Source organism: Diadema antillarum, unplaced genomic scaffold (genome assembly GCF_040938485.1).
Source record: "Diadema antillarum isolate AM-2024a unplaced genomic scaffold, OU_Dant_1.0 scf00000205, whole genome shotgun sequence".
NCBI lineage: Eukaryota > Metazoa > Echinodermata > Echinoidea > Diadematoida > Diadematidae > Diadema > Diadema antillarum.
The window spans coordinates 578555-604515 of record NW_027271094.1 but is presented as its reverse complement, the minus strand read 5'-3'; the positions used below and the strand labels follow the sequence as shown (position 1 = coordinate 604515).

Below are 25961 nucleotides of genomic sequence, written 5' to 3'. Positions count from 1 at the left end.
ATGATGGTGAGTTCGGACAAACAAGCGTTAGAAATGTCGGAGAGGGAGATTGAGAAAGGAGGCGATCACAAGAAAGAAAAGGGCGATGATGAGGTTCAGGAGGTCGAGAGAGAAGGATGGGGAAACAAAATGGACTTCATCATGATTTGCATTGGATTCGCTGTCGGCCTCGGAAACGTTTGGCGCTTCCCTTACCTGGTCTTCAAAAATGGTGGCGGTAAGTCCGACATAATCATTCCTGATGATGGTATCGTTTTAGCTGTCTTAACTACATACAGTGTATTAACACATTGTGACAATACAAGTAAAGTTTACCTCGTGGATATTTGGCATGTCCTGTCGTCCGTAGTGTGTAAAGCGCAAGACTTTGTTTTTCATTATATCCGCATTTTCAATCAAGCACTCGCTTATTCACCCATTCAGCCCTTCATTAATTCATTCAATGTTTTGGAAAAAGCAAAGACATTAATGTACTCGCATTAGTCTCATGTTTTAGCACTAAAGCTGTACAGTAACCTGCGTGTAATTCCTTGGAATTACATTTTGTATCATAATGTACGATCCGGCGGGGTATGTGCATGCGGCGACATTGTCCGCATAACATCCGAACAGCTGCGCAACGGGACAACAAACTCAACTCCTTATGCAGGTATTTTCGTCAAAGCATCGAACTTTAGTGTGCATGAAATACCAGTTAGGCTATTCGTACATACAATAGCCCTTGGGGAAATGAGTCTGGAACAGTTAGACGTGTTCACCTGCAAATCATCAATCGCACATAACTTGTCACTGGAACGAAACAAACAAGAAAACCTGACCACAATGAATATACTAGAACAAGACCTGTTTCATTGACAGTAAGGCGTTTTCACCGATATTTATCTAATGCAACTCATTCAGTTACGTATAAAAGTAAAAAAGCAACAAAAACAAACTAACTTTGAAACTGAATGATATGTTATGTTATATTATGTTATGTTGTGTTATATTCAACACAATATCTCCACAGCTCATGTCAAGTCAATTTGATCTTTATCTTCATTCCAGTCTTTGAGGTCATTTTATCCGGGGTTTTTTTTTTTAAGGGAAAATGTTTGCAAAAGTTGATTATTTAAAAAAAAAAAGGTGTTCAATTTATCATTCAAAAGAGTCCATGATTCTAAAATATGTCTAATTAGCGGGCAGTCTCTGAATAAAATGGAGAAGATCACTAGAGGGAATAAATACTTTGAACGCATGACTTGTTTCTGCCTGTGTAAGTTGCGAAACACACACACACACACACACACACACACAAATGACAAGAATTGAGACATATAACTTGCATTTTCTTGTTGAATCTACATCATCGGGTGCAATACTTTGAGAAATTATCAAAATCGGAATTCAAGGGTATTCAATTTGCACAAATTTACCGAACAGCACAGACATGCTAGGGGGAAAAATGGGGGGGGGGGAGAGATACTAGTAGTAGATGTCGATTAGGAATGTGGCGGGAGAATGGAGAAATATGACAACATTGGGTTGGTATTAACAGCAACAACATCGAGACTAATACAGATGAGCTCGTCAAACGACAGGTTGTAATGCGCAGGTTGTGGTTGAGGGGTATAATTATTGTTCGTTGTCACCCTGGGTTGGTAGAGCAGTTGGGTGTAAACCTATCGCAGGCTTTCCGACATTACTCGCCCGCAAGGGCTCTGAAGGTGTGACGCAGACACCTGCGTTGGAGCTATTCGCGTGGCGCCAACACACCGGCGGCGAGCCGAGGCGCACTCAGCAGGGCTGTAGGGCGTGGTGCATGTACACTCTCGGCGGTGTTTGTATACTTGGCAACTGAACCGATCTCCTACCGAGTGTTAGAAACAATCAGGGACAATGGTTTGATGGATCAATGTCTTATTAAAACTAACTGTTGATGGCGTTGTCAATAGAGGAGCATCAGAATACCTCGTTTCCCGTTGTTGATCATTATTTAACCCATCACGAGGACAGAAAACGTACATGCTTATTATTGCCAGTAATTGCTGGCAGCCACGACGCTTGGCAATCCATCATACCGGCGATGCATTGAGGGTTGAACAAGGGTAATTGAGCATAACCTACAACCTGCTGTAAAAGGTCATAAACGTTTGTTTCATAAGACAGAAACCAGAATAAACTGGGAGCTCCATTGCATTCTGACAGTTAAGTGTAAGAATTATTTATTATGTATTAGAAGTGCGGGTAACATTTTTCTGTTAAAGGCACAAATTGTTGACATGTAGCACTGACCGAGAAGGTGATCACGGTGATGGAGAAAGATATGATAACAAAATTGATCACCCCGCGGGAGTAACACGCTCTGTCATACCGTCATATCGCTACAGTTAGATTCTAGAAGGATCCACTTTTGTAGGTAGGCCTATTTGATTATTTTGTTGTTGTTGTTTCAGTTCTTACTTGTCCACATGATTTGAAATTGAATGTGATTAATCAGCAATATTGTCCAATGGCACTTTTTGATAGGTTCTCTTGAAATACACCTGTCAACTACCACAGCACAACTGGGCCATGTTGCAAAAGTCGCAATCAAACATCACAAGTCAGATATCAGCCAATCAGAACGTAGTTATGTTTAATTTTCTGACTTATGTTTGATCTCGTCTTTTATGCAACATGGTCCAAGATAGCCATTTCATACCGGAGAAATCAAGTTTATAACAATATCTCACATTACCCTTCAAGCCTGATTCTGCTCATCAGTGGGGCCGCTGAGTCACCTTAAACACGACGTATGAGTGGAAATAACTGTCAAATTTACTAATTCTCAAAGAAAAGCCGAGACAGGTGGTGATTAAAAGCCAAAGAGAGACCAGTTCTTCCCCAGACCGACACAAGAACACGTAAGATTATGTAACAAAACTACGGGAAGTGCACCAGAAACTCGTGTTCCTCATCGGATGCTGCCACGCCCCTCACAGTCCTCCCAATTCGCTGTCCCCGCATACGTGTCTAATTTTGCAGTGATTTCTTACCATCCATTCGTAAAAGATGGAGCGCAGCGACCACGAGTTTACCTTTTGATTCACCAATGGTCATTCTTTAATTGAAGTTTTCCGACATTGAACATATTTTCTGTCAATTCCCTGTAAACTTTGTAGCCATTTCTATCAAGACGGCTAAACTATGTGAAACCTCCTTTGCTAAAACGTTCTTGTAGACTCTACATCAATGAGCACACTGGAAATGGTAACATTCGCATCGACAATCCTTATTGCAGAGAAAATAGACTTCAAACCAGATTGACAACATCAGTACTTTGTACTTTCATGGACGTAAGATGCACTTAGTTTTTACTACGTTATTATAAAAGAGAGGGTAGACCGTTAGCCGTAAGTATGAGTACAAGTTGCTGGCAATGTGTTGTGTCATCAAACATTTTAAGTTTAAAAGTCTAGCATGTCGAGCAAACGCCTCAAAGTGGGTAAGCAGAAATGAGTACAAGCTGCATGGAAATTTGATTATACCTTATCCGATTCGTCAGGACACCAGGGAATCTGTTGACGATTGCGTCATAATTGAGAAGTTGATGGTCACGTTGCTCGGGGCAACGCTTGAGTAATGTTACGGTGTGAATGACACATCATCTTCACACGTACAATCTAGCCTTTTTCGATGATAGGGAAGCTGGGTTTGGAGAGAATCAATGTGGGCAGGTCGATGGCGGCTGAAATATTGTCAACATAATAACCTCTTATTTTTGTTTTGGGGGGAGGGGGAGGGGCGATGAGATGTGATTATGAAATATTTTTCCAAATTAACACAAACGCGCAAGATTAACAACAACAAAAACACATCATATACAAACGCACATCAACAGACCAACACGCACGCGCATAATTTGTACTCGAAATCATATTTACACGTCACATTTGGTTTTGATTTACTTCTTTATATTTCTGTTTCTTTCCTCCAATACAGTGACAATAATTGATACAAATTGATACAAAACATGAAAAAGTAAAATATACACATCAATAAAGGAATTGTCAATTTCGTAACAACACTGTGAAGCGATGAATGTCATCAATATCACCCTCTTGTTTCAGAGGAGTGTATAAACTCAGGAAGAGTGTGTGTATATTGACAATAACCATGCACCACAAAGTAAATAAGAGCCACATTAAGGTTTTTGAAGATGAAATTGTGGTTTGTTTAAAGCTCAGTGGAAGATAACGTTCATTTGTATATGGGCTGTGGTCTGTTAGACAATCCATTCAATATCAATATCATCTAAATTTAAGTGAATCTTGAACATTATCTGTTTGTTTATGAACCTTTGTTATGAAGAAAGTAAATTGCTTTCGGAAGAACATAACCCGACATCCACAATTCACGTAGAGCGCGTACTACACAACGCACCGTCCATTTTTCTGCTTTGTTGTTTGTTTGTTTGTTTATGTCTATGTATCTTCCTGTCTACACATTTACATCTAACGGTCCTCTTGATTAGCGACGAATATGCGGGTAGTAACACTGTAAAGACACTTCCCAGAAATTGCCGGAAAAGTTACCCTTGAGTTGCCCAGCATGTTGAGGGTCACACTTCACGCTCGTTCATAAGCGCGCTACGCATGACTTGCGTGACAGGTGAAGAGTGGGGGCGCAATCCCTCCTTGAATATTGGTAGCGCGTCGATGCCGTCGCCATAGATTTTTTTTTTTTTTTTTAGCTTTGTTCTGCCTTCTTGCGTTATGTTTTGCAGCTTTCATATAGGGCTCACACCCATAAATATTTCCCCATAGGGATGTGTGTTAAAAATCAAATTTCAAAAAATTCTGTAAAATAGCTGGGAGAAATGAGGTGTTTCAGCTTCACTAACCTGGATAAGTTAGATATACCCTTTCATCCATCAAATAATTCTCAGGGTGGCTAATTCAGTCCAAATTCTGTCCAGGGGTCCGCAAAGCCAGACTACGAGTTCTTGTCACTCAAAAAATCACCCATTTTCCGTACACGTACCCAATGAAATATAGTCCCCTCAAATTCCGCCAGAAAAGCTTTCATCTTCCAACCAAAATGCACTTTGTAGAGGAATTCATACTCAGTATCTGAAGCTATTCAGTTTTTTGCCAAACTGCATCATTGATTTTTAATTAATTTTTGGTACGAATTTGTGAAGGGGTCTGGGACATTCCATTGTTTACGGGCGTGAGCCCTATAACTGCCTTTGTACAGTGCACTCCCGTTATAACGAACACTGTTATAACAAAAATTCCGATTACAACGAAGTAAAGATTCAGGCCGCAACATTATCCGGTCTATGTTTTTTATTGTTTATTTGTTCGGTTATATCAAAATTTCGATATAACGAAAGAAAACTGCCGGTCCCGAGGACTTCGTTATAACGGGAGTCCACTGTACAATGTCTCGCTTTTAGATGTTGTAGAGTACTATAACTAGCAACATGAAAAGAACATTTGACACTCGGCTATCCTGTAAACCTCATATCCGAGGAAAGGCCTTGGAGTGGTTTAGAAGTTACCTTTCTAACCGTAAGCAATTTGTTTATGTTAATGGGCATACATCTGTCATGCAAAATGTTAATTGTGGAGTGCCTCAAGGAAGTTTGCTTGGACCTCTTTTATTCATCCTTTACATTAACGACATGCCGAATTCATCAAGTATTCTTTCCTTTCTATTATTTGCTGATGATTCTAATGTTTTTTTGTCACATTCTGATCCTAATATGTTAATTGATGTTTTAAATGTTGAATTGGATAAATTACTTCAATGGATAAGAGCAAATAAATTGTCCATAAATATTAAAAAAACTAAATGTATGATTTTTAGTAACTCTTTAGAAAATGTACCTAGAAATGTATATCTGAATGATACAGTTATTGAAGAAGTTTCTTCAATCAAATTCCTAGGTTTGATTATTGACCGTAAACTTACTTGGAATTTACATATTGATTCCATAAGCCGTATCATCTCAAGAAATATAGGTGTTATAAACAAAGTTAAATTTTGTTTACCCAAAAATGTGCTTTTAATGTTATATTCATCTCTGATTTTACCTTATTTGAATTATGGTATACTCGCCTGGGGAAACACACATTCTTCTCATTTGGAAAGACTACTTTTGTTACAGAAAAAAACTCTTCGCATTATTTGCAATGAATCGTGGAGAAGTCATACTGATGTGTTATTCCATGAAAACAAAATCTTAAAAGTTAAGGACTTGTATTTGTTACACCTAGGACAATTCATGTACAAACTTACCAATAATTCTCTCCCATTTGTGTTTGAGTCCATGTTCACTAAAAATAGATCTGTTCATTTTTATCCTACCCGGCAATCCAACTCATTTCATTTGCCATTAACTAGGACTATGTTTTCTTTTACTGGCCCCAAATTTTGGAACACTCTCGATAATAGTATGAAGCAAGTTCTAAGTTTAAACACATTCACATTTAAACTGAAGAAGTTGTTCATAAATTCTTATATAGTTGAATGAGTTATATTTTAATTAGCCTTAATTCTGAGCTCTCTTTTATATTCGTTATATTCACCCTTTTCTTTTATCTATTCCTTTCCTACATTATGTACATATACCTCGGTGATCCACCGCATCATGTGCCTCGCGTGTACTGGTATAGACCCTTCATCTCTTCTCCTTTCTCGCCTTTCCCTGTCCTCTTGTCTCTTTCTGTTTCTTCTTTCAAAATAATTTCCTCTTTTCCTCTTTTTCCTTTACTGTGTTTTGTTTTTTTCTCTCTATCTTTCTCTCTACAAGGGAGGTTGCTTGTGTTTGCTTGTCCGTCTGTTTGTTTGTTTGTTTGTTTTACTAGGTCTGTTGTGTTGTACACCGATATATTATGTCTAGCTAATTGCTTTTTGATGTTATATAGTCTTTTTGTCCACGAGGAGACTGCAAAATACAAGCTTAGCTTTTTAGCATGTCTCCTCCATTTCCTGCAACTTTAGTTTCAATTCAATTTTCATTGTTTACTTTGCTTTTGTGATGCGTAGTATTGTCAACTTCACGTATTTTTCTTTGTTACTACATTGCATTGATGTTGTGTTATTTTGTGTATGATGTTGTTGGAAATGAAATAAATGAAATGAATGAATGAATGAATAAAGTCATTTTCCTGCATTAAAAAAAAAAATCTACAATATCAAAACTCGACTATAATCTCGCTTTCGATATGAAAGGGAGCAAGCAAGTTATCAGTCTCAACAAAACTCAATTTTAAACGCTTTTGTGAGATAGGCTTCAAAAGTGTTTCAGACAATAACCCTGAAGCAATGTTAGTGAAAAACAAAGATTTTGTCAATTTATCAGAGCGCCATTAAATGAATGAAAAAGCTCTCTTTTTTCACAAATATCATAATATCGCAGTCTGTCATTTCTAGTCATCACGTGACTATGCCTACTCTTCATTGCACGTCTTTACTGACTTTCGGCGGAAACGTGACTGCTGCAGTAACGAGTCAATTAATGAATAATGGCTATCAAGGCGGCACTGCGACAAACGACATGTCGTGAGATAAGAGGAAAGAGAAGGAATACAATAAACTTCACGTCTGTCGTGCATGCATGCAACCTCACAGACAAATTATATTGAATTTAAAACGACTTGTCCTTCAAATAGAAGCAAATGAAGAAAAAACATGCAATTTACGATTTGGAATAATTTGATTAAATGGCATATATGCCCAAATCATGTTTGAAAGTTTGATTGATTTTCATTCAAGGTAAAACATGAAGAGTTTAGCAGTGTAAACACATAACAAAATTATAATCAGAGCTCTTCACACAAGGACATTCGGCATGTAAACACACATAGGTTATCGTCTTAACAAACAAGAAATAAAATAAAGTTTTCCCTCCGTTCATGTGATTTCCTTTGATTACGTCAAAATCTAGAAATCATTATCCAATTTCAAAGGACCAGACTGTGCAGTGTCCCCTTATTGACCGAATGTTCTTGTTCGTTCAAGTAAATTCGTTGGTTACGTGTAGCCAGCTATAAAGACAAATTAAATCTGACTGAAAAGCCGACATGAGCTAAGAGAAAAGACTTCAAGGTCCTACAAACATGCCAAAACATTCCTATTGTCTCACAAAGCCCCCATTTCGGGGAATCTTTCATTATCAGAACGTAGTACCATCGCTTTATCGAAATTCATCAAATTTATCATTCTAAGCAGTCTTGACTTTCGCTGGATCCGAGACCCGACCTTGCCTACGTTCATATAATTGTTTCCTCTAGATTTCTTATTAAGATAACTAATTCAAGGATAAATTTACATTCCAGTTCATTTTCCTCACGTCAGAGTATACTACAACTTACAGCTTCTTCTTTCCCACAGTTATGAAAACAACGTCTTCCAATGAAATGCTTCTCCACAATGCTTTTTTTATAAATTAAAAAAAATCATAAGATAAGGCACAACATGAAGAAGTTTTTCAGTCACCAAGACAACACAAAATAAACAAATGACAGTTCTGCTTCACAAAACATTGTAAAAAGAAAACATGGTTTATAGCAATTAAGGTAAGTACAAAAGAGTGCAACGCACTTTCATCCTACAGTCCATGAATTCATTATCCTATTCACTGTCTTGGTGCTTGGTGTAACTTGACAACTGGCGACTCTTTATATTTGTATGTACGAAATTTTCCGTTTTCATGATCAGGTACGCTTCAAATCTTCACCATCATCATAATATATACAGACCAGTTCTGATTTCATAAGATATAAGAGATTGAGAACGATTAGTATCCTCCTTTGAAAGGATATCCTCCAATCACTGCGACATTGAGATAATCGATTCATCTAACGGTAAATGTATTGTGATGATCAAAGGTAGATATTGCCATTTCATGCTGCGATCTCTATTACCTCATCATGTTATATATGAGCATGATTAACGCCTGAGTAATGTTTGAAAGCAGTATAATATACGAAATGAGCGATTCTTATATACTCAAGATACATTTTGGCAACCCCTGACAAAAGGAATGTGAAGTATTACAGACAGAAGGTTATGCATGTCGCACCATGATGATCACTATAGTGGACAACCGACGTCATCATAACCACTCAATCATTTGTGTTTTGTCGCCATTGATAATGAAATTACTTTACGAACGCATACTGCTTTGTGAGTTATCTCAATTGTTTCTTTCAGCTGTTAATCTGAAATGTCAACGTCTCTTCACACAGTCAAAGACGTCTATAGCGCAGCCTGTTAAACACTAAAATGTGGTCATCTTTATTGGTAATTATCAAATCCTTAAGAACAGAATTAAACGATCGAATTATTTCTCATAATGATGGAAGATGCCGAAACAATTATGCTTTTCTCCTCCATCAATGAAAGGCAATGAATGAGAAAACATCTTCATTTCCAGACTCGTTTTACAGTTATTCCTCTCCCATGCAGGTTCGCAACGTTGACATGTCGATAATAGTCTTAATGAGTAACCCATTGCGCCTTTCTGTGACTAATTAGTCTGTTGCGGGGATGGGGATTGAGGCTTAGTAAATATTTGCATTTAAGGGCTGTAACTTTTCTTGGTTGTGATTACACCAACTGTGTTTGATTTAGCCTAGGCGTTTGTCGAACTTTGCCCTCAATGCAACCCGATTTGACCCCTTGCCCGTAACTAATCTTACAAAATATAATGGGACTATGCCTCATTAATTTAAGTCCTTTTGTTCATAGAACCCCCCGAAAAGTAGAATGCATTTCGTAATCACTGTGTTACACAAAATCTTAAGATGGTAGTCCTCAAAGGATTATGTGAATAGTCTGGAACACAGATGGCTTATCGAGCTCACAAATATACATGTAGGTCTTCTCCGTAATCTCATGATAAAGACATTTAATTGAATGGAACAATGCGACAATTACAACCTGATTAGTTCCCTTGCATTATTAGGCGGTGACGCTGAAAAGACAGACAACCAAATGAAACGGTTCCAGAAGAAAGAATTAAATATCTTCCTGTCACTTGTTTAGCCCACAGCCAAACTTAAAGTTGAATCAAGATACAATATGTAATTACAAACAGTCTGATAGGTATATCATAGAACATTAAAAAACGATTTAAGATCGATTCAATAATTGAGTTATAAGCACTTATTTGAAACTCTCTTCCCCTTCAGAAGTTATCTAAGACTGATCTGGGCCCCGTTTTTATATCAAAAGATATAATCGATTATAAATTCCCTTACCACACAGGCTGCCATAAACTTATTGATAGAAATCAACTATGTTATCAATTATAACTCTTCATAAAACAGGGCCCCTGATACCTAACTCCAATCGGAAGAGCGAGAGAAAGAAGAGGATGAATAGCAGTGAGACCAAATAACATAATTTCTCGTTTGAAGTTCATTTCAAATTGCCACCGATAGCCTATCATAAAAGGTAGCTTCCCACCACCGCTGGTACGAATTCTTCGATGGAATCTTGATGAGCCAGCAGATTTGGAGTGGGAGATGAAACGATGTTTTCACCTCAAACTTCGTTCTTCTTTGTTCGGACTTTACTCTTGCAAATAAACTCATATTCCGTTTCGCAAGCAACCACTCGCCAGTAATGTGGCAAGAAAAATGATAAGATTGGAAATGGGTTAACTTGTTTGAGCATATAAGAACTCTAGCACAGCCATACCTTAATCCTTCCTGTACCAGGGACTTTGGACAGTATGTACAACGCTATTGGTTTTCCAGTGCCAGTCAGCACTTGAAGCACGCAAAAGGTTTAGTAAGAGGATATTATCCCCTTTACTTAAATCCTTCCAGGGCCACGCAGTGGAGACTAAATTGCCTACAGTGTCAATAGTTTATACTTTAAGATGACGGTGTTGAAAGAGTAATGCATAACACATCGAGAGTAGCGTGTTGCATATTTGCAGGTTCATGAATTGGTCAGCATTCTCATCAATTAGTTTAGGATATTTTAAAGATTAATAACATTGTTCATAATATTTTAAAGCATTTTTATTTTCGTGATATTTCCTTTCTGGAGAGTAGTGGAGAATTTGATTAGCCTAATTTGGGACTCTTCTATGCAGGGACATCCGAACCGGCTATTGTTTCCTTTTGCACAATATGAAACAAAACAAACCAACAAAAAAGGAACGATCAATGACATTAGTTATGATGAGGAATATGTTTGGAATTCTGCCAAACCAAGATGAGTCGTTTGTATCTTCTCAGGAATAAGGTGTGGGACGGGGAATCGTTGAATCGTTGAATTCGATAATATAATTTGTTTTGAGGAACTTCGGTTCCAAATAACTTTCACTGAAAAAAAAAAAATCAACCCACCCTCCTTCGAGATCAGTTCATGGTTTCGCAGAGAAAATCGAATTGTGTGATGAACTCAATCAAACAAAGAGTAGGAAAATGACAGGAACTGCACTGAATTTACGCTGTATCTTCGAGATTTCTTCTTTATGGGAGTTCAAAATAAAACCATGACTATACTATTTACGTATCGGAAGCGAGTTTTCCTGAGGAATAACTTAAGTGTTAATCTTATCTCAAAAATTAGAAAAAATCCAAAGGTAACCTTTCTTAAAGTCAAGTCTGAATTATGATATCTCCAATGGATGCCCTGTAATCAGGCAGTAGAAACAGTACCAACAACAAAGCAATAATCCAGGTTGCAATTGATGTACCAAAGGATAATTTGTGTTTCTTGTGACCATAGTTCGTACAAAGACTTACAAGATTTTTTTTTGGTTGTTGTTGTTCATAATGATGAAACTGAGCGAAATGGAAGAGATAGCTGTAACTGAAGGTGGAATAGTAGAAAACCCGTAAAACACACTCACAAGGAGCTAATCATATCGTAGCATCAGCAGTCTCCTTCTCATAATCCCATTAGGGGTATGGTGTTGACCTGTTTCGAACACTCGTCTTATACAAGTCTTTGTCGTTCAGTTTGTGCCCGTGTTACGACAAAGTGACATTCACAGTCAGTATATGAGCAGGGGACGAAAATGAAAACACTGCAAGATTTTTGAGAGAATCCCACAACTGCGATCCCCTCTCCCAGAGGGGGGTTGATGGAACTACAATCTCCCAATCAATGATGATTGTCAATTATCTCTCTGGATTTATGGATTACCAACTGTGCGAAAATGAAGAGGTAGTAAAAGATATAGCTGACTTCGTAGACGGGGGCCACGCATTTGCGAGGACGATGTACGTGATAGCGTGTCGTAGTTTTAGTTCAATTGCAAGTACTTGGGATGACGTGAAAGCTTCCAGGGGAGCATACGTGGTAGGGGATTTGAACAAAGCTTACATTTCGCTTGTCCCTTCTGGCATATAAATATCAAACAATATAGTGTCATAAGAGTAGACCAGGGAGGTAGGAACTGTATAATATCAAGAGACGCTTGTCTGCAAGTTGTAAGACAGATGACCGCATGGTTATAAAGAAAAAATTGCACAACAACAACAATATTGCTGAGAGCTGCACAGATGTAGTTGACAACAATTAACACTGCAAGTTTATAGCCGTAGGTTTTTATCGTAAACTGTTTCTTTGCAACATCGAAATCATATGACCTAATGAGATCTTTACGAGATATCAGATGTACTTATCAGTGTTTACCGTAATTTTAGAGACTTGATGGGCCTTTTGTCAACAGTTCCATTCAAAGTCCATATGAGGCTAGGAATGCAAGTCACCTTTTATTGAAATGTCAGGTATATTTGCATTAACTTTGAGATATATACATATATCATATATATATATGTTAATACACAACACACACACTCATATATATATATATATATATATATATATATATATATATATATATATATATATATATATATATATATAGTTTGAATCTAGAATCCCTTCCCTATTAAAATATGATAATGACTGTTCCACACATCATGCTTTTATTTTCTAGTACTTTTTAAAGTGTTCTCTAGTGCTTAGATACGTTAAAACAATTTGAGATTAATATTTGAACTGAAGCAATTTCATATAAGTATACTTTGAGATATCTCCCGTCTTAAACTGTGATTCACGAAAGCGCTTAATGACAACATAAGGCAATAATAAACAGCAATGAAAATTTAGCACCGCACTGTCGACCTCACATCTCTGTGTGTGCCCGTGTGTCTGTGTGTTTGTGTGTCTGTCTGTGGCTGTCTGTAGATCCATCACTAAAAAAAAAAATGATATTTTGTAAATGACTTGAAGAAACCTCTTGATATCATGACCACATGAGGCTAAGGAACCATCACTGACATGCATACTTCGTTTAGCGATGGTTACACGGTATGAGCTGACGCACAACCGACGTAGCAATTGCGTCGAATTGGTTCATACGGTTACAGTGTACACGCATTTTGTCGCAATCAATTTAAAACAATAATTTAAAAAAAAAACTGCGCCATGGGTCTTTTTGTTTTGCTTCGTATAGGATATAATCTCACATTATCATATTACTTTCATCTACCGTTTAAATCCGTCGCAGCGCCAATTGAACCCACACAGGTCTAACACTATGTCAAGAGAGCAAAATGTTCTGCAGTGACGCAACGACTACAACAAGCGTTGTTGTCTGAGTTGATATTCCTAATCGCAACTCATGATTATACCCATGTACTCATGAGTGTCAATTGGTTTGCTCTGATACTCCCTGCTCTGATGGAAGAAGAAGGGTTGGCTTCTTGCTAGGCGCGTATGACGTCAGTCTGCGTAGTCTCCTTTTGACCTCGTGAGGGGGCTGTTGGGTCTCCGCCCTCTTTAGCCTTATTTGATCACGAGGAGTGCGAGGGAAGCCCAGGCAAGGACGGGGACGAGGGGGAGGAGGACGGGTAGTGAGAGCCAGAGGCGTTTATTTGGAGCCAGTCGTGTCAGAAACATTCCGTCTCACATCATCTTCAGACCATGCAGACAGGTTTAGTGAAATATTTCCTCCTCTACTCTCCTCCTCCCCCTTCTTTCCCCGTCTTTCTCTCTCCCCTGCCCCCCCCCCCTCTCTCTCTCTCTCTCTCTTCCGCCAGGCCGACATTCTCATGCAGTCTTCAAGGAGTTCATGGTACAAGTGCACAAAAATAGGCGCACAAATATACGCTTACACACATTTTTAGAAATCATGTTTGGTTGATATGTAACTGATTCAGAAAGATGGTCAGTGTGGGAGCCATATGAGAATAAGCAGAAAACATAGAGGGAGGAAAAGGGAGAAGGGGCGGTAATTATTGATATCTTACAGTGTTTTCTTCCCTCTTACTAAATCTACATACATCAACCGTATTAATGCAGAAACCAAGAAGATACATGTACATCATGTACATCGTTGGTAATCCTGCAAAGATTCGGTGGAACGGAGACAGCAGCAGCACGATTATAGCAATACATGTTTATTCAGATGTTCTACATCTTTGACTAAATTACCCTGTTAAATGATCTTCCTCTTTGTTAAAAAAGAAGAAAAGAATCGTTCATAATATGCCTGAAATATCAACGAATGCTCTGTCACCGTGGAATGCAACTGGAGCAATGGAAGGTTATATCACATGATTCATATTCTCTCTTTCTTTGTATACGGGGCGTGTGGTACGATGGTGTGTCGGGATACTGGTTTGCTGCATGATTTTGTTTTTGTTGTTGTTGCTAGCTTGACCTTGGGCGAGACACACTATAGGAGTCGACATCATTTTGCTCTTTTTCTGGTGTAACTTTTATAGCTCCCTTCTCTTCGTGAAGATGGCACATGATGCTACATGATAGTAAATAATGATATAACCTAAGGACAGACAGAGGCATGCCTTGACTTTGGCGACCAGTTCGTTTCGGCAGACGACGCTGTACAGAAGGACGTGTTCTGTATACGCTAAGGGGCTGTACATCATTTTTACCTCCTTGGTTACGCTGCCATGAGACTATACCCAAACGAGCCAAAGCAAGAGTCCTCATCGCCATCACTGCCATAATATATTCAGCAGACATTGTACCAACAAAGAAAAAAAAAACCAAACAAATTAAATCGGCTCCATATTCATCTTCTCTGTTATATAACATAAAGATTTCAATGTGAGCACTTGCGGCTTTAACAATAAAACAATTACCATTGAGATGTAAGAATACATTTCTGTCCTTAATAATACAAATATAAATAAGAGAATACGGAACAAGAAAAAAACATACAGAAATACAAAATTAGGATACCACTAAACCTTTTCATGTCTCATTCAAATCATCGTGTCACAGATATTTTTCCTTGTGTTGTATGTGTTAAATTCTTTTTTCTCCACTTGTAATGTGTGCGTGTTTGTATGTATACGTAACTAATGCAACAGAATAAGCAAGTGTACACATATAATGTAGGTGTCAAATAAGTAATTTGATTCGAGGTTTTAATCGACGTTTAATCAAATGCCGAACGTTTAAACTTTGCACCCTAACAACACTAAGTGGTTATTCGCCATGGCAATTTAAGAGTAATTATCTGATGGTCGCAGCTTGATAACGACTGAATCGTTCACACGATATCTCTTTATCAGTTTGTATAGTCTTTGAAGCGTATATCAAAACATAATTAGAATTCGTGATGACATGTATGAGTTGGCAAGCAGACACGATTTCTGGCATGGCAAAAAAAAAAGAAGAATATATATATATATATATATATATATATATATATATATATATATATATACTTTGATTCGCGCAGAAGAGTGAAAGACCAAAAATGGGTTTGTTTGTTTTTTTCTAGTTATTTCATCATAGTTGAAATAATTTGATGGTTGAAGGTGACTTCGTGGAGTGTCATGAGATGTGTTTTATCTTGCTCACCCAAGATAACAACTTCGACACATCTGCGCCCTTCTCAAACGTATAGTTGATAAATCAACAGATTACACAGCGGCAAATCTTGGATTTATCGTGGAATGGTATAGATTGCTCATTATGTATGTGTGACAACTATAGCAAACACACCCATGAAGCAAACTAGATAGGGCGAAGTGTGTTATGAGTGAAGGGTGTTTAATTACCGGATTGTTTAGTTAAGGTGGTATCTTGTATGTCATCGTTTTTTTCTTCCTTGTGGTCTCTATCATACATGAGCTTCAATTATTTCATTGTCTCTATTCACCTAAATTCATCCTACTCTCTTATCAATCTTATATACATAAATCCATCTACCCTGTCTATGAATGTCTTGCAAGCATTTAATCCGCATACCTCCGAATCCCTTCGTCATGATTAAGGCTGCTTGTACCTCCATTATATCGCTCTTATAATAATTTGCCGTTGTTTAAAGTTGCTAAATTGCGATGAAACATGTCTGTGTTAATCCCTCATACACGTACACATGCTCAAAATCCATGCACAAATGCATGTTGTCATCTTCTAAACACAAACACACACTGACCGCCATGTACTCTGAAGTACACTTAAAATCTATTTTTGGGAAACGTTTCAGTTTCTTTAGAATGTATTTACATTTGCCTGCAAGTCGAAAAAAAAAACAAAACATTGACAGTGGACCCCATAATGGAAGACCCCTTTAGTGCAGCTGAATAAAGGCTATCCAGCCATCTGTCAGATGGAAAATCAAAACAAATAAAGCAGACAGGATGAAAGAAACTGTTATTTTAAAAGTTCATGTGAAACGAAGTTTCAACGTTAATGGTTGTGAATAGCAAAGAAATGCAGAGTATGTTGATCACAAATTGCAGTGATAGAAGAGGTGATCAACTGGTTTGTGCTAAGATATAATCATTACATCCAACACACAGCCACAAGGGGGGGGGGGGGGGCAAATGGAAACACCCGTGTCGTAAATCTGCCAAGAACAAGAAAAAAGAAATTCTTCGCTAATCTTCTGACAAAAACGAGCAGAAATAAAAGCTACTGACTCGTTATGCCCATATATAGGGCATCTGGCGAGTCTCGAACATTGCTAACGAAAACTGTCGAGTCTCATAGCGAAAGTTTTGAATAAAATGGAGTATCAAAAGTGAGAGTTACCATGATCATTAGTTAGATCGTCACTTAAAATTGATAAGAATCATAATGTGCTAGACTCCGGTTTATCAACCGATAGGTTTATCAACCGGTACGAATTATGATTATTTCTTCATCTGACTCTTTGCTACAGGTGCCTTTTTGATCCCATACTTCATCTCGCTGTTCCTGTGCGGAGTTCCGGTCTTCTTTCTCGAGATCTCCATTGGTCAGATGTTACAGGTGGGCGGGATCTCCGTCTGGGAGATTTACCCTGTCCTGAAAGGTGAGCGCCCTCTCTTGTTTCATAACCGACAAGTCGCCATACATTCCTTGAAAGAAGTATTTTCTGTTCATTATCTTGTTGAAGAGACGAGTTTGTAGCTTTCGAGTATTTACTAAGCTTATTATAAGACTGATGAAGGCATATTTGTTTCAGTCAGTACCTGGTGTGCTTCTTTGTGATAGGACATTAGTAAAGGTCATTTGCTGGATTTGATGCACTTTTCAGAACACTAGTCACTCATGACAAGCACACTGAAATTATCAGATCGTTCTCATTTGTTCTATTTAGTGAAATTTACCCTTCTCTATCGCTTTCCTTCAGAGTTGTCGATTTTTTTTTTCAAAATCAGTATCATTTACGTTTCTTTCCAATTGTCCTGTGTGGGCAAAACGCGCTCGCCTGCTGCACGATCCACCTCCGTCCGTTTACCAGAAGACGGAATCCTCCATAAAGCTGTTAAACATGGATTGTTTTCCCTCTTTTTCTCTCTCTCTCTCTCTTTCTTCAACTTTCTACAGGTGTTGGTTTTGCGGGCGCCACTATCGCGGCCATCATGTGCACGTACTACATCGTTATCTGCGCCTGGTCCTTCTTCTACCTCTTCTCCAGCTTCACCAGCGAGCTGCCCTGGGGCGACTGCGATAACAGTTGGAACGATCAGTACTGCCTCGACCCTGCTCTCCAGGAAAACTGTACAGCGCCCTCACAGGATCTCTTCTGCAGCTACAACGACAGCAGCCTTGAACACGTCGTCTACCTCAACAGGAGTGTGAGCGAGTCTCCCGCTCAGCAGTTTTGGGAGTGAGTTCTTGAAGGCTGTCATAACTCGTATACAAATCCATTCCATTGACTAAAGACTATCTGATTTAAAACACATTCATGAGAATAATGTGTGTGTATTTTGAGAAATCTTAAGGTACAAACGATGGGCAATTCGAATGTTGCACACTGATGCAGTGTGGGAAAACGCCCCGGCGTGTTCGGAGCAGTCTGTTGCCGCGTCCAAACCTGTCGAATAGCCAAAGGATTTTGAGTCTGTGCGTTACGTCAAGTTTGCTATATCCAGACCTACTCACTAGCAGGTTCAAGCTCATAAGGCTAGTTTTTCATTTCGCCCTTCGTGAAAGAACAATGAATGTGAAGTAGGGGGTACCGAAAACTTGCGTTTTTCAACTATCAACTTGTAAGGACCGAAACTCTTCTCCTTTGCTGTCCATGTGGAAGAAACATACGATAGAAACACATGCTGAATTCATCGTGTGTTTCTTCCAAATGACCAGTGAAGGAAATGAGTTTTGGCCTTTGTAAGTTTACCTTCTTAACAAAGTTTACGACTACACATCTCCCCGAAAATCAATACACAATCGTGACATACTTTCTGTCTCCACTGCGCAAATTACATCAAACCAGAAAAACTAATTACAACTACAAGAATATTCATGATAAACTGATGAATGTTCTTGGAGAAGTTCGAAACTACTGCAAACAGATATGAATATCACTATATTTTTTCTTATTCTTTTTTTAACTCTTCTCCCGGCAGAAAACGTGCTCTAGGAATCAGTGATGGCATTGATGAAATCGGTGGTCTAAGATGGGATCTGGTCGGGTGCCTGGCCCTGGCCTGGATAGTTACTTACTTCTGTATCTGGAGGGGTGTCAAACAGACCGGAAAGGTAGGCCTGTATATCAATAAGACCCAACCTATGAATTCCCTGCAATATCAAAAGAATCCGCTTACATATCAAACGAAATTTCTCTGTGCCAAAAAAATAGTGTACATAATACATGCTGTCAATCAGATTTGTATACATATCTTTGCACTACACACCTTGGATGATTTCAAACTTTCAAGCTGTAAAATTGGTATCATAATGGTCATTCATGTACACGCTTTACAAGGTTAATTAGGAAAGGTCTTTTAACAGTTCTTCTGAAGCACGAAAAAAGGAGATTTCAGGTGTATATAGTTATGTTCAGTGAGCTGCAATTAGCTAGATACCATTCAATTTGGCTGTTTTAAGTGTTGTATTTAATATTCACATACTGTTGAATCGCAGATCGTGTGGTTCACCGCGCTCGTGCCGTACGCCATTCTCTTTGCGCTACTCATCCGAGGCCTAACGCTACCTGGTGCGCAGAAAGGCATCGAATTCTACGTAACTCCAGATTGGGAACTCCTCAAAACCCCAACTGTAAGTATAAGCACCATAAAGATTATTGGCGTGTAAACGCCCAAATGAAGGTATTCTGACAATAATGTTTTGTATCTACATAGATATCTGAGCTCGTGAGTATGCTCTATAAGGTGACTGCTTTTAAGGATTTATCTGACTTTACGTAGTTCATGAAAATATAATTGGGTAATGTTTATGTAATAGGATATGATATAGTATGATATGATACAATGTAAAATGATATAACATAACTTAATATAATATAATGTAATGTAATGTAATATAATATAATATAATATAATATGATATAATATGATATAATATAGTACAATATAATATGATAATAAAATATTAATATATCACATCATTAATACAATATGAGTGTGTACAAAGGCATATGCACAGATTACTAAATACAACTGTTTTGCTTGCTACATCAGTTACAGATAGAAATCGATATCAATATCACAATATCAATTATTATTTTTGTTGCTTTTATAGGATTATTCCCTTTCCTGCTCTTACTAATCATTTCGCCGTTTTTCTCACATGACAGGTTTGGGTTGATGCTGCTACTCAGATCTTCTTCTCCTACAGCGTTGGTATCGGTTCTCTCATCTCACTGGGAAGCTACAACAAAGTCAGGAATAATGCCCTCATGTGAGTTCAAAAAACGCCTTACATTACATACAGCCTAACAGACAGAGAAAAAAAATAAATATGACGTCTGTTTCAAACAAGTATTGTAGATATTTCGAGAGAAGCAGGCCTTTTTCCTGTTCAAAGAATCTTAAAGATTGATTAAACGAGGTGCATTCAAACTTCCATATGCATCTCTCCACTTTTCCATAGCAATATTAATGTTAACAATTGAACACACTTTAAACTGCACGCTAATTGAGGGCGGTGATCGAGTTAGGCCAGTCGGTATATATAGGCATTGACAGGTAGTACGTCTGCCTCACGATCCAAAAGACCCCGGTTCGACTCCCGGGTCCCACTAAGCAATAATGTATGTAATCATACCGTCCCCTCAAGCAAAGAGGCAAAAATGGAGGTCCCGCGTGAGAGAGTCACAATTCATGCACGTAAAAGATCCCGCTGCATTTATACATCGCAAAGAGCAGGGCGTTTAACCCGGTGAAGTGGTCCCGCCTTACACCTGACTGGACCCCATGGGAAGACCAGCTACTGCAGCTGAATATGGGTTATCTAGCAATCTTCTCAGATTGAAATGAAACAATGACAACACGCAATAACAACATTTCCCATTATGCTTGTCGCTCATCCTCAGTGATACACTCGTGGTCGGATTCGTCAACGCTGGTACTAGTCTCTTCGCCGGTTTCGTCATCTTCGCCATCCTCGGCTTCATGGCACACGAACAGGGAGTTGAGGTCAAGGATGTGGTCGATGAAGGTAGGAAAATAAGAATTGATTAATTTCTTTAAGTTTGGTTTGAGTATAATCAGCTCATACAAAGTGATGAAAGGTGCGAACGTTCTTCAGTGAGCAGTAGGCCTAACATGTTTGTATGTTGTTGTTTCTTTTCGTGTAAGTTTTAGTCACACGTTTCCCAATGGAAGCCGTTTCATCGTTGAGCGTAAATCTATACTCGGTTCATTATTTGATAACGCTTTATGATTAAGCATAAAATGTTGTTTATGAGGGATTAGTAGTACATATCTTTTTTGCCACCTACAGTATTTAGTTGACTAGGTTCATTGTTAAAGCAAAAATATACCCTTTCTTTCGTTGTTGGTTCTTTTTTAGGACCTGGTCTTACTTTCGTGGCCTATCCAACTGCTGTGTACAACATGCCTGGAGGGCCTGCCTGGTCTGTCATATTCTTCGCCATGCTGATCATGCTTGGTCTAGACAGTCAGGTAAACAAGAATCAAAGATAACATTGTCTCCCTCTCTTTCTTTTCGTTTGCATGGATTTATGCACGTTTTCACTGAAAATCAAGATTTGTATCAGTAAAGTAGGTAATAAAATTTCTATAAAGCAAAACATAGGCTAATCCGCAGTAAAACATTCCTCACTTAGAAACTATGTTTCCCGTATTAGAAATGTCTCCTACAATTGACGCTGAAAAAGAAAAAATGTTTTCTACTCAATGCTTCCCAAATGCATTCCCAGACGCATATCCTAGACGCACTTTATAAACCATGATGATTTCTTTAGAATCTTTTTCTCTTATTTTCTTTTTATTTCTAAAACAACAACATTTCTATAGAACACACAATCAATACGATTAGATTCGAGGTTATTTGTGAACAAACAATTCTGCCAAAAGCTGCAAATATAGAAAATAAAAAGAAATGCATAACATGGTAACATACTAATCAAAGCGCTATCGATTTATTTTCTTCTGCCAAAAACAGTTCGCTATTTTGGAGGGTCTGGTGACGTCACTCATGGACGAATTTCCCCAGTACAATCTACGACAAAACCGAGCCATCTTCCTCGTTGTAGTGTGTGGCATCGATTTCCTTCTCGGACTACTGTGCGTTACTGAGGTACGAAGACTTATCTATGTTGTATTTAAATAGGTCTGCCTGAATGTGTAATTTTGATGATTGATGGTGTGTGTGCATTTCCGAGTTTGTCTTAAACCGTTGCTTACAGCGATTTGTGTCAACCCAAGTGGGAATTATGCTTATTGATTGCTTCTGCTCATCCTATAATCACACGATTCAAAGTCCAGAAGGCGCACTTATCAACAAGTCACACTATGATATGTCGATAAGATATTTGAATGGATATTTTTGTCGATAGTTCGATTTACTTCAAATCATACACATTTATTGGTTAATTGGAGTCTACATCGAAAAGGCACACACTGGTTGGTACTTATGTACACATCATTAGCGCAATTAACAAGTGGAGATCAATATTTGCTGAGTATTGTGCGCACCACAATAAAACTTTTGCAATATGCTCCATGCGCATGGTTGTATGTGATAAGACTCCCCAACTTTATAATCTGCATTTATTTCAAAATGTTTCAAACAGCTGTCCATCTATTACAATCAGTCCTAATGATCACTACTACACAGTTTCATTCAATTTGTGTGTGTGTGTGTGTGTGTGTGTGTGTGATTTTTTTTTCGGAAGACATCACTGCCATGTAATTTAGCACTGTATGACTGCGTTCGTAAATATGATTGACATGGTGTTGTACTTCGTCGCTACACATCAAACAAGTGAAAGTACTGATATAAATACATGTATGCGATTTGTGCGTGTTACATTAGTCAGTCTCGTTTTGATAGCTCCCCGAAGGAGGCATGATTCGAATGAAACTGTGATGTAAACGAATTATAAGACAATACGGCAATAAGTTTCGATTGTTGATAAAACCAACGAACATACCTTTGCGGATGCTGGCGATGTGACTATGGACTCACTATGTCAAGACTGTAATTTGTAAAGGGATTCTTTTTTCCTAATTTTTCTCCCTACATAGGGTGGCATGTACTTTTTCCAGCTCATGGATTCCTATGGCGCCAGCGGCATGTGTCTTCTCTGGGTCACCATCTGGGAGTGTGTGATCATTTCCTACGGCTTCGGTCTCAAGAAATTCTACTCCATTATCAGCAAGAACATGGGCTTCACACCGGGATGGTACTGGCCACTCTGCTGGGCTGGATTCGCTCCAGCTGTTAGCTTGGTACGTTCTCCTCATCACCATAAGTTTTTATCGTGATGATGTTAATTATTTCATGAAGACTCTCTATCCGTGTGTTCAGGAATTATGGAAACATTGAAGGTCCAACCAATTTGAGAGTCCTGTTTTGTGTCAAAGAGAAACATATTTTAGCAACACGATCGTCTACATGTTGAAATGCAGACGAACAGGATCTTAACAGGAAGGAAAGCGAGATAGTTTGTGGTTGGCAAGAATGGGGCAAAAGGCTCAAGTATCGTATTCCAATGGGTTACTGGGGATGTTCCAAAAGATTCACTGTAATAATTACTGTATTGTTGTCGAACTTTTACCACTCTGCCTATAACAGTACACATTGAATTACAGAAATTGGTCTAGTCTCTATGTCTCATAACATCTTGATAGAACGATTTCTGGTCTGCACGGACATGACTTGTATTATAGTTGAGATATCATCAAGTAATGTGTTGGATACTATCAAAATGGCTCGAGGAAGTGGGTGACATTGGTCAGTTTATTGAGTTATAATATATACTTGATTTCAAATTAAAGCAACTGTTTCCGTAAATCACGGTTAATGCCATCAGTTGCATGTGTCTCAAGTATACCATTTTACCCAACGATGAAGTCATATAAACATATATCGAGAGCTTTGTGTGACGGCGGTATTCATTTTTTTTCTCTCTCAATTTAAACCAATACAGGGCATCTTCCTGTTCAGCTTGATCGACTACCAGCCAGCTAGGTATGGCGAGGACTACTACTACCCGATCTGGGGTGAAATCCTCGGCTGGCTCATGGCCATTTGTTCGATGCAATGGGTCCCCGTCTATGCCGTCTATATCTTCCTCACCACGCCAGGATCATTTATGGAGGTATGCAACATTGATAGCGATCTTCGCAGGGGTCTTAGTGATTCATAATATAGTAAACTAAATCAAATAACATTCAATTAAACCAATTCAAACGCCGATTTGTCTTTGTTTTTGTTATGTTCATGTATACGTTTCGACATCGAATTTCAAACATTAGCTGCATTAGTCATGCACACGAACTAGTAAGTTTTCATGGTTGTTCTCGAGGATAGTAAGAAAGGCCTGGTGTTCTCAAGTGCCTCATGCTTTCATGACAAGCATCGATGTTGTAATTTGATGACAAGAAACATTCTTCATTCAAGTTGTAACATTTGATATCAAGGATTTGCAAGTTAAATTAGTGATATTTCATCATGAATGTTTGCTCTCCATTTTCATTCTTTTTTTTTCTGAGGAAGGCTTACCCAACGAATAACTCTTAATTGATAACTGTTTTTCCCTATTGATGTACATCATGCAGTGCTTCGATTTTTTGGTTCGCTATGTATGTGTGTGTGTGTGTGTGTGTTTAAAAGATAGGACTTTTTCCCCAAATGATAAGCTATCGTTTTCACTTGGTTTACTCCTGCAGCGCATGCGCAAGATCACTACACCCAGGATACAACCAGCCAAGCCGGAAGATGACGACCAGACGATATCAATCGAAGGCAACCGGAGCGAAGGGTCGGACTCGTTGAATGCCAACACGATATCGCCACCGATCTACAATGTGGCCGTTGAAGACGAAAAGAAAGCAAATGGCGGTGTCGAAAACGTTGCCTTCAGTGGTGACGAATGAAGGACGGTCTCGACGTGAGAGTACGCCGCACACATCTATTGCATTATGGGGAAGAGTCAACGACAGCTCATTGGACTGTACGTAATCCAGCTCCTTACATGGATATGCCGACATGGGACTAGGCGAGCAAAAGAGGTTCTCTGGTGCTTCGTTTCACACGTCATCTTACCATGATCGCATCCTCGGGTTAGTAATTTCGATAACAATTCCTGCGCTGCCGTCCCGTCATGCCACCGAATTAAGAGCACACTATAGGTATCACTGTCCGATCGAAGAACGTACAGACACTTTTGTAACTTTCCTGCTTTTGTGGAAATGTCTACTTTTGGAAAAAGAGAAGAATGCTTCTGATGTTTGCTAGGGATAGTCACTTGATTCATTCTCCTATATATGGTATATGCTGCTTCAGACCCAATTTAGATGGACGTACCGGAAAACGCGTGCCAATGCAGTTAAAGGACAGAAAAAACTCGAAAATAAATGCAAATGACGTAATTTTCGAAGTCTCCGTTTTGTGTCAATGCAATGTATAGGTTTTTATTGTCTATACATTCATGAGACGGGTATCATGTCGTCGAGTGTATAGAGAGGCTGCGTCGCACGAATGAATCCTGGGAAGAACTCCAGTGCTGTAATTCTCTCTAAATCATTGTTTACTTGACTCTTGGGTCGTGTCCAGGCACTGTCTGTTGTAATGATGAAGTCCCTTTAAGATCAAACCGAATTCGAAAACGGTGTTGGTGAGAATTTCTCCAACGCGAGACATTCGTTTACCGATTAATAAGCTACGAAACGCTTAACCCCATTCTCTGCAACCAACGTGTGCCTTGTGTAGAACACACCGAGCTCGAAATCATGCCTGAAATATGCAAAATAACACTGCCTTCAAATTAAAGAGAGTGCACTGAATGTATCGTTTGAACCAAAAACAAAAAACAATGTGCCTCACTTTTCGATTCATTCGAAGTTTCTCCTCAATTTGATCACGAAAAGGACCTGCGGGATTATCGCCCCTTCAATGTAGAAGACGATGCGAAGAAATTATGGGTGCTGTGTTTATCCATGTCTCCTGAAAAAGGATGTGATTTTTTCTTCTTCATGCAGTCTGATAAATTAAGAAAGACACGTGTAAGCATTGATGTGCGGTGTATACTTTTCTTTACAATGTTTCACGCT

The 25961-nt window shown here is 38.6% G+C and overlaps 1 protein-coding gene across 1 annotated transcript; it reads left to right on the top strand.

Annotated features, from left to right (window-relative positions):
- Positions 1 to 25960, top strand: LOC139723992 (sodium- and chloride-dependent GABA transporter 2-like). Its single transcript, XM_071635190.1, has 12 exons — positions 1 to 217; positions 17150 to 17281; positions 17800 to 18082; positions 18825 to 18957; positions 19342 to 19476; positions 20015 to 20118; positions 20753 to 20877; positions 21232 to 21344; positions 21847 to 21981; positions 22932 to 23135; positions 23837 to 24007; positions 24579 to 25960. Exons 1-12 carry the CDS (start codon positions 1 to 3, stop codon positions 24783 to 24785), a joined length of 1959 nt encoding a protein of 652 aa, XP_071491291.1. The 3' UTR covers positions 24786 to 25960.
- The last annotated feature ends 1 nt before the right edge of the window (position 25961 follows it).

What these genes read in the sequence shown, in the direction of transcription:
- LOC139723992 (XM_071635190.1), top strand. Translation starts at nt 1, where the DNA reads ATGATGGTGAGTTCGGACAAACAAGCGTTAGAAATGTCGGAGAGGGAG. An exon ending in GGTCTTCAAAAATGGTGGCG is followed by an intron (nt 218 to 17,149) that starts GTAAGTCCGACA and finishes TCTTTGCTACAG; the next exon opens with GTGCCTTTTTGATCCCATAC. An exon ending in TCGCTCCAGCTGTTAGCTTG is followed by an intron (nt 23,136 to 23,836) that starts GTACGTTCTCCT and finishes AAACCAATACAG; the next exon opens with GGCATCTTCCTGTTCAGCTT.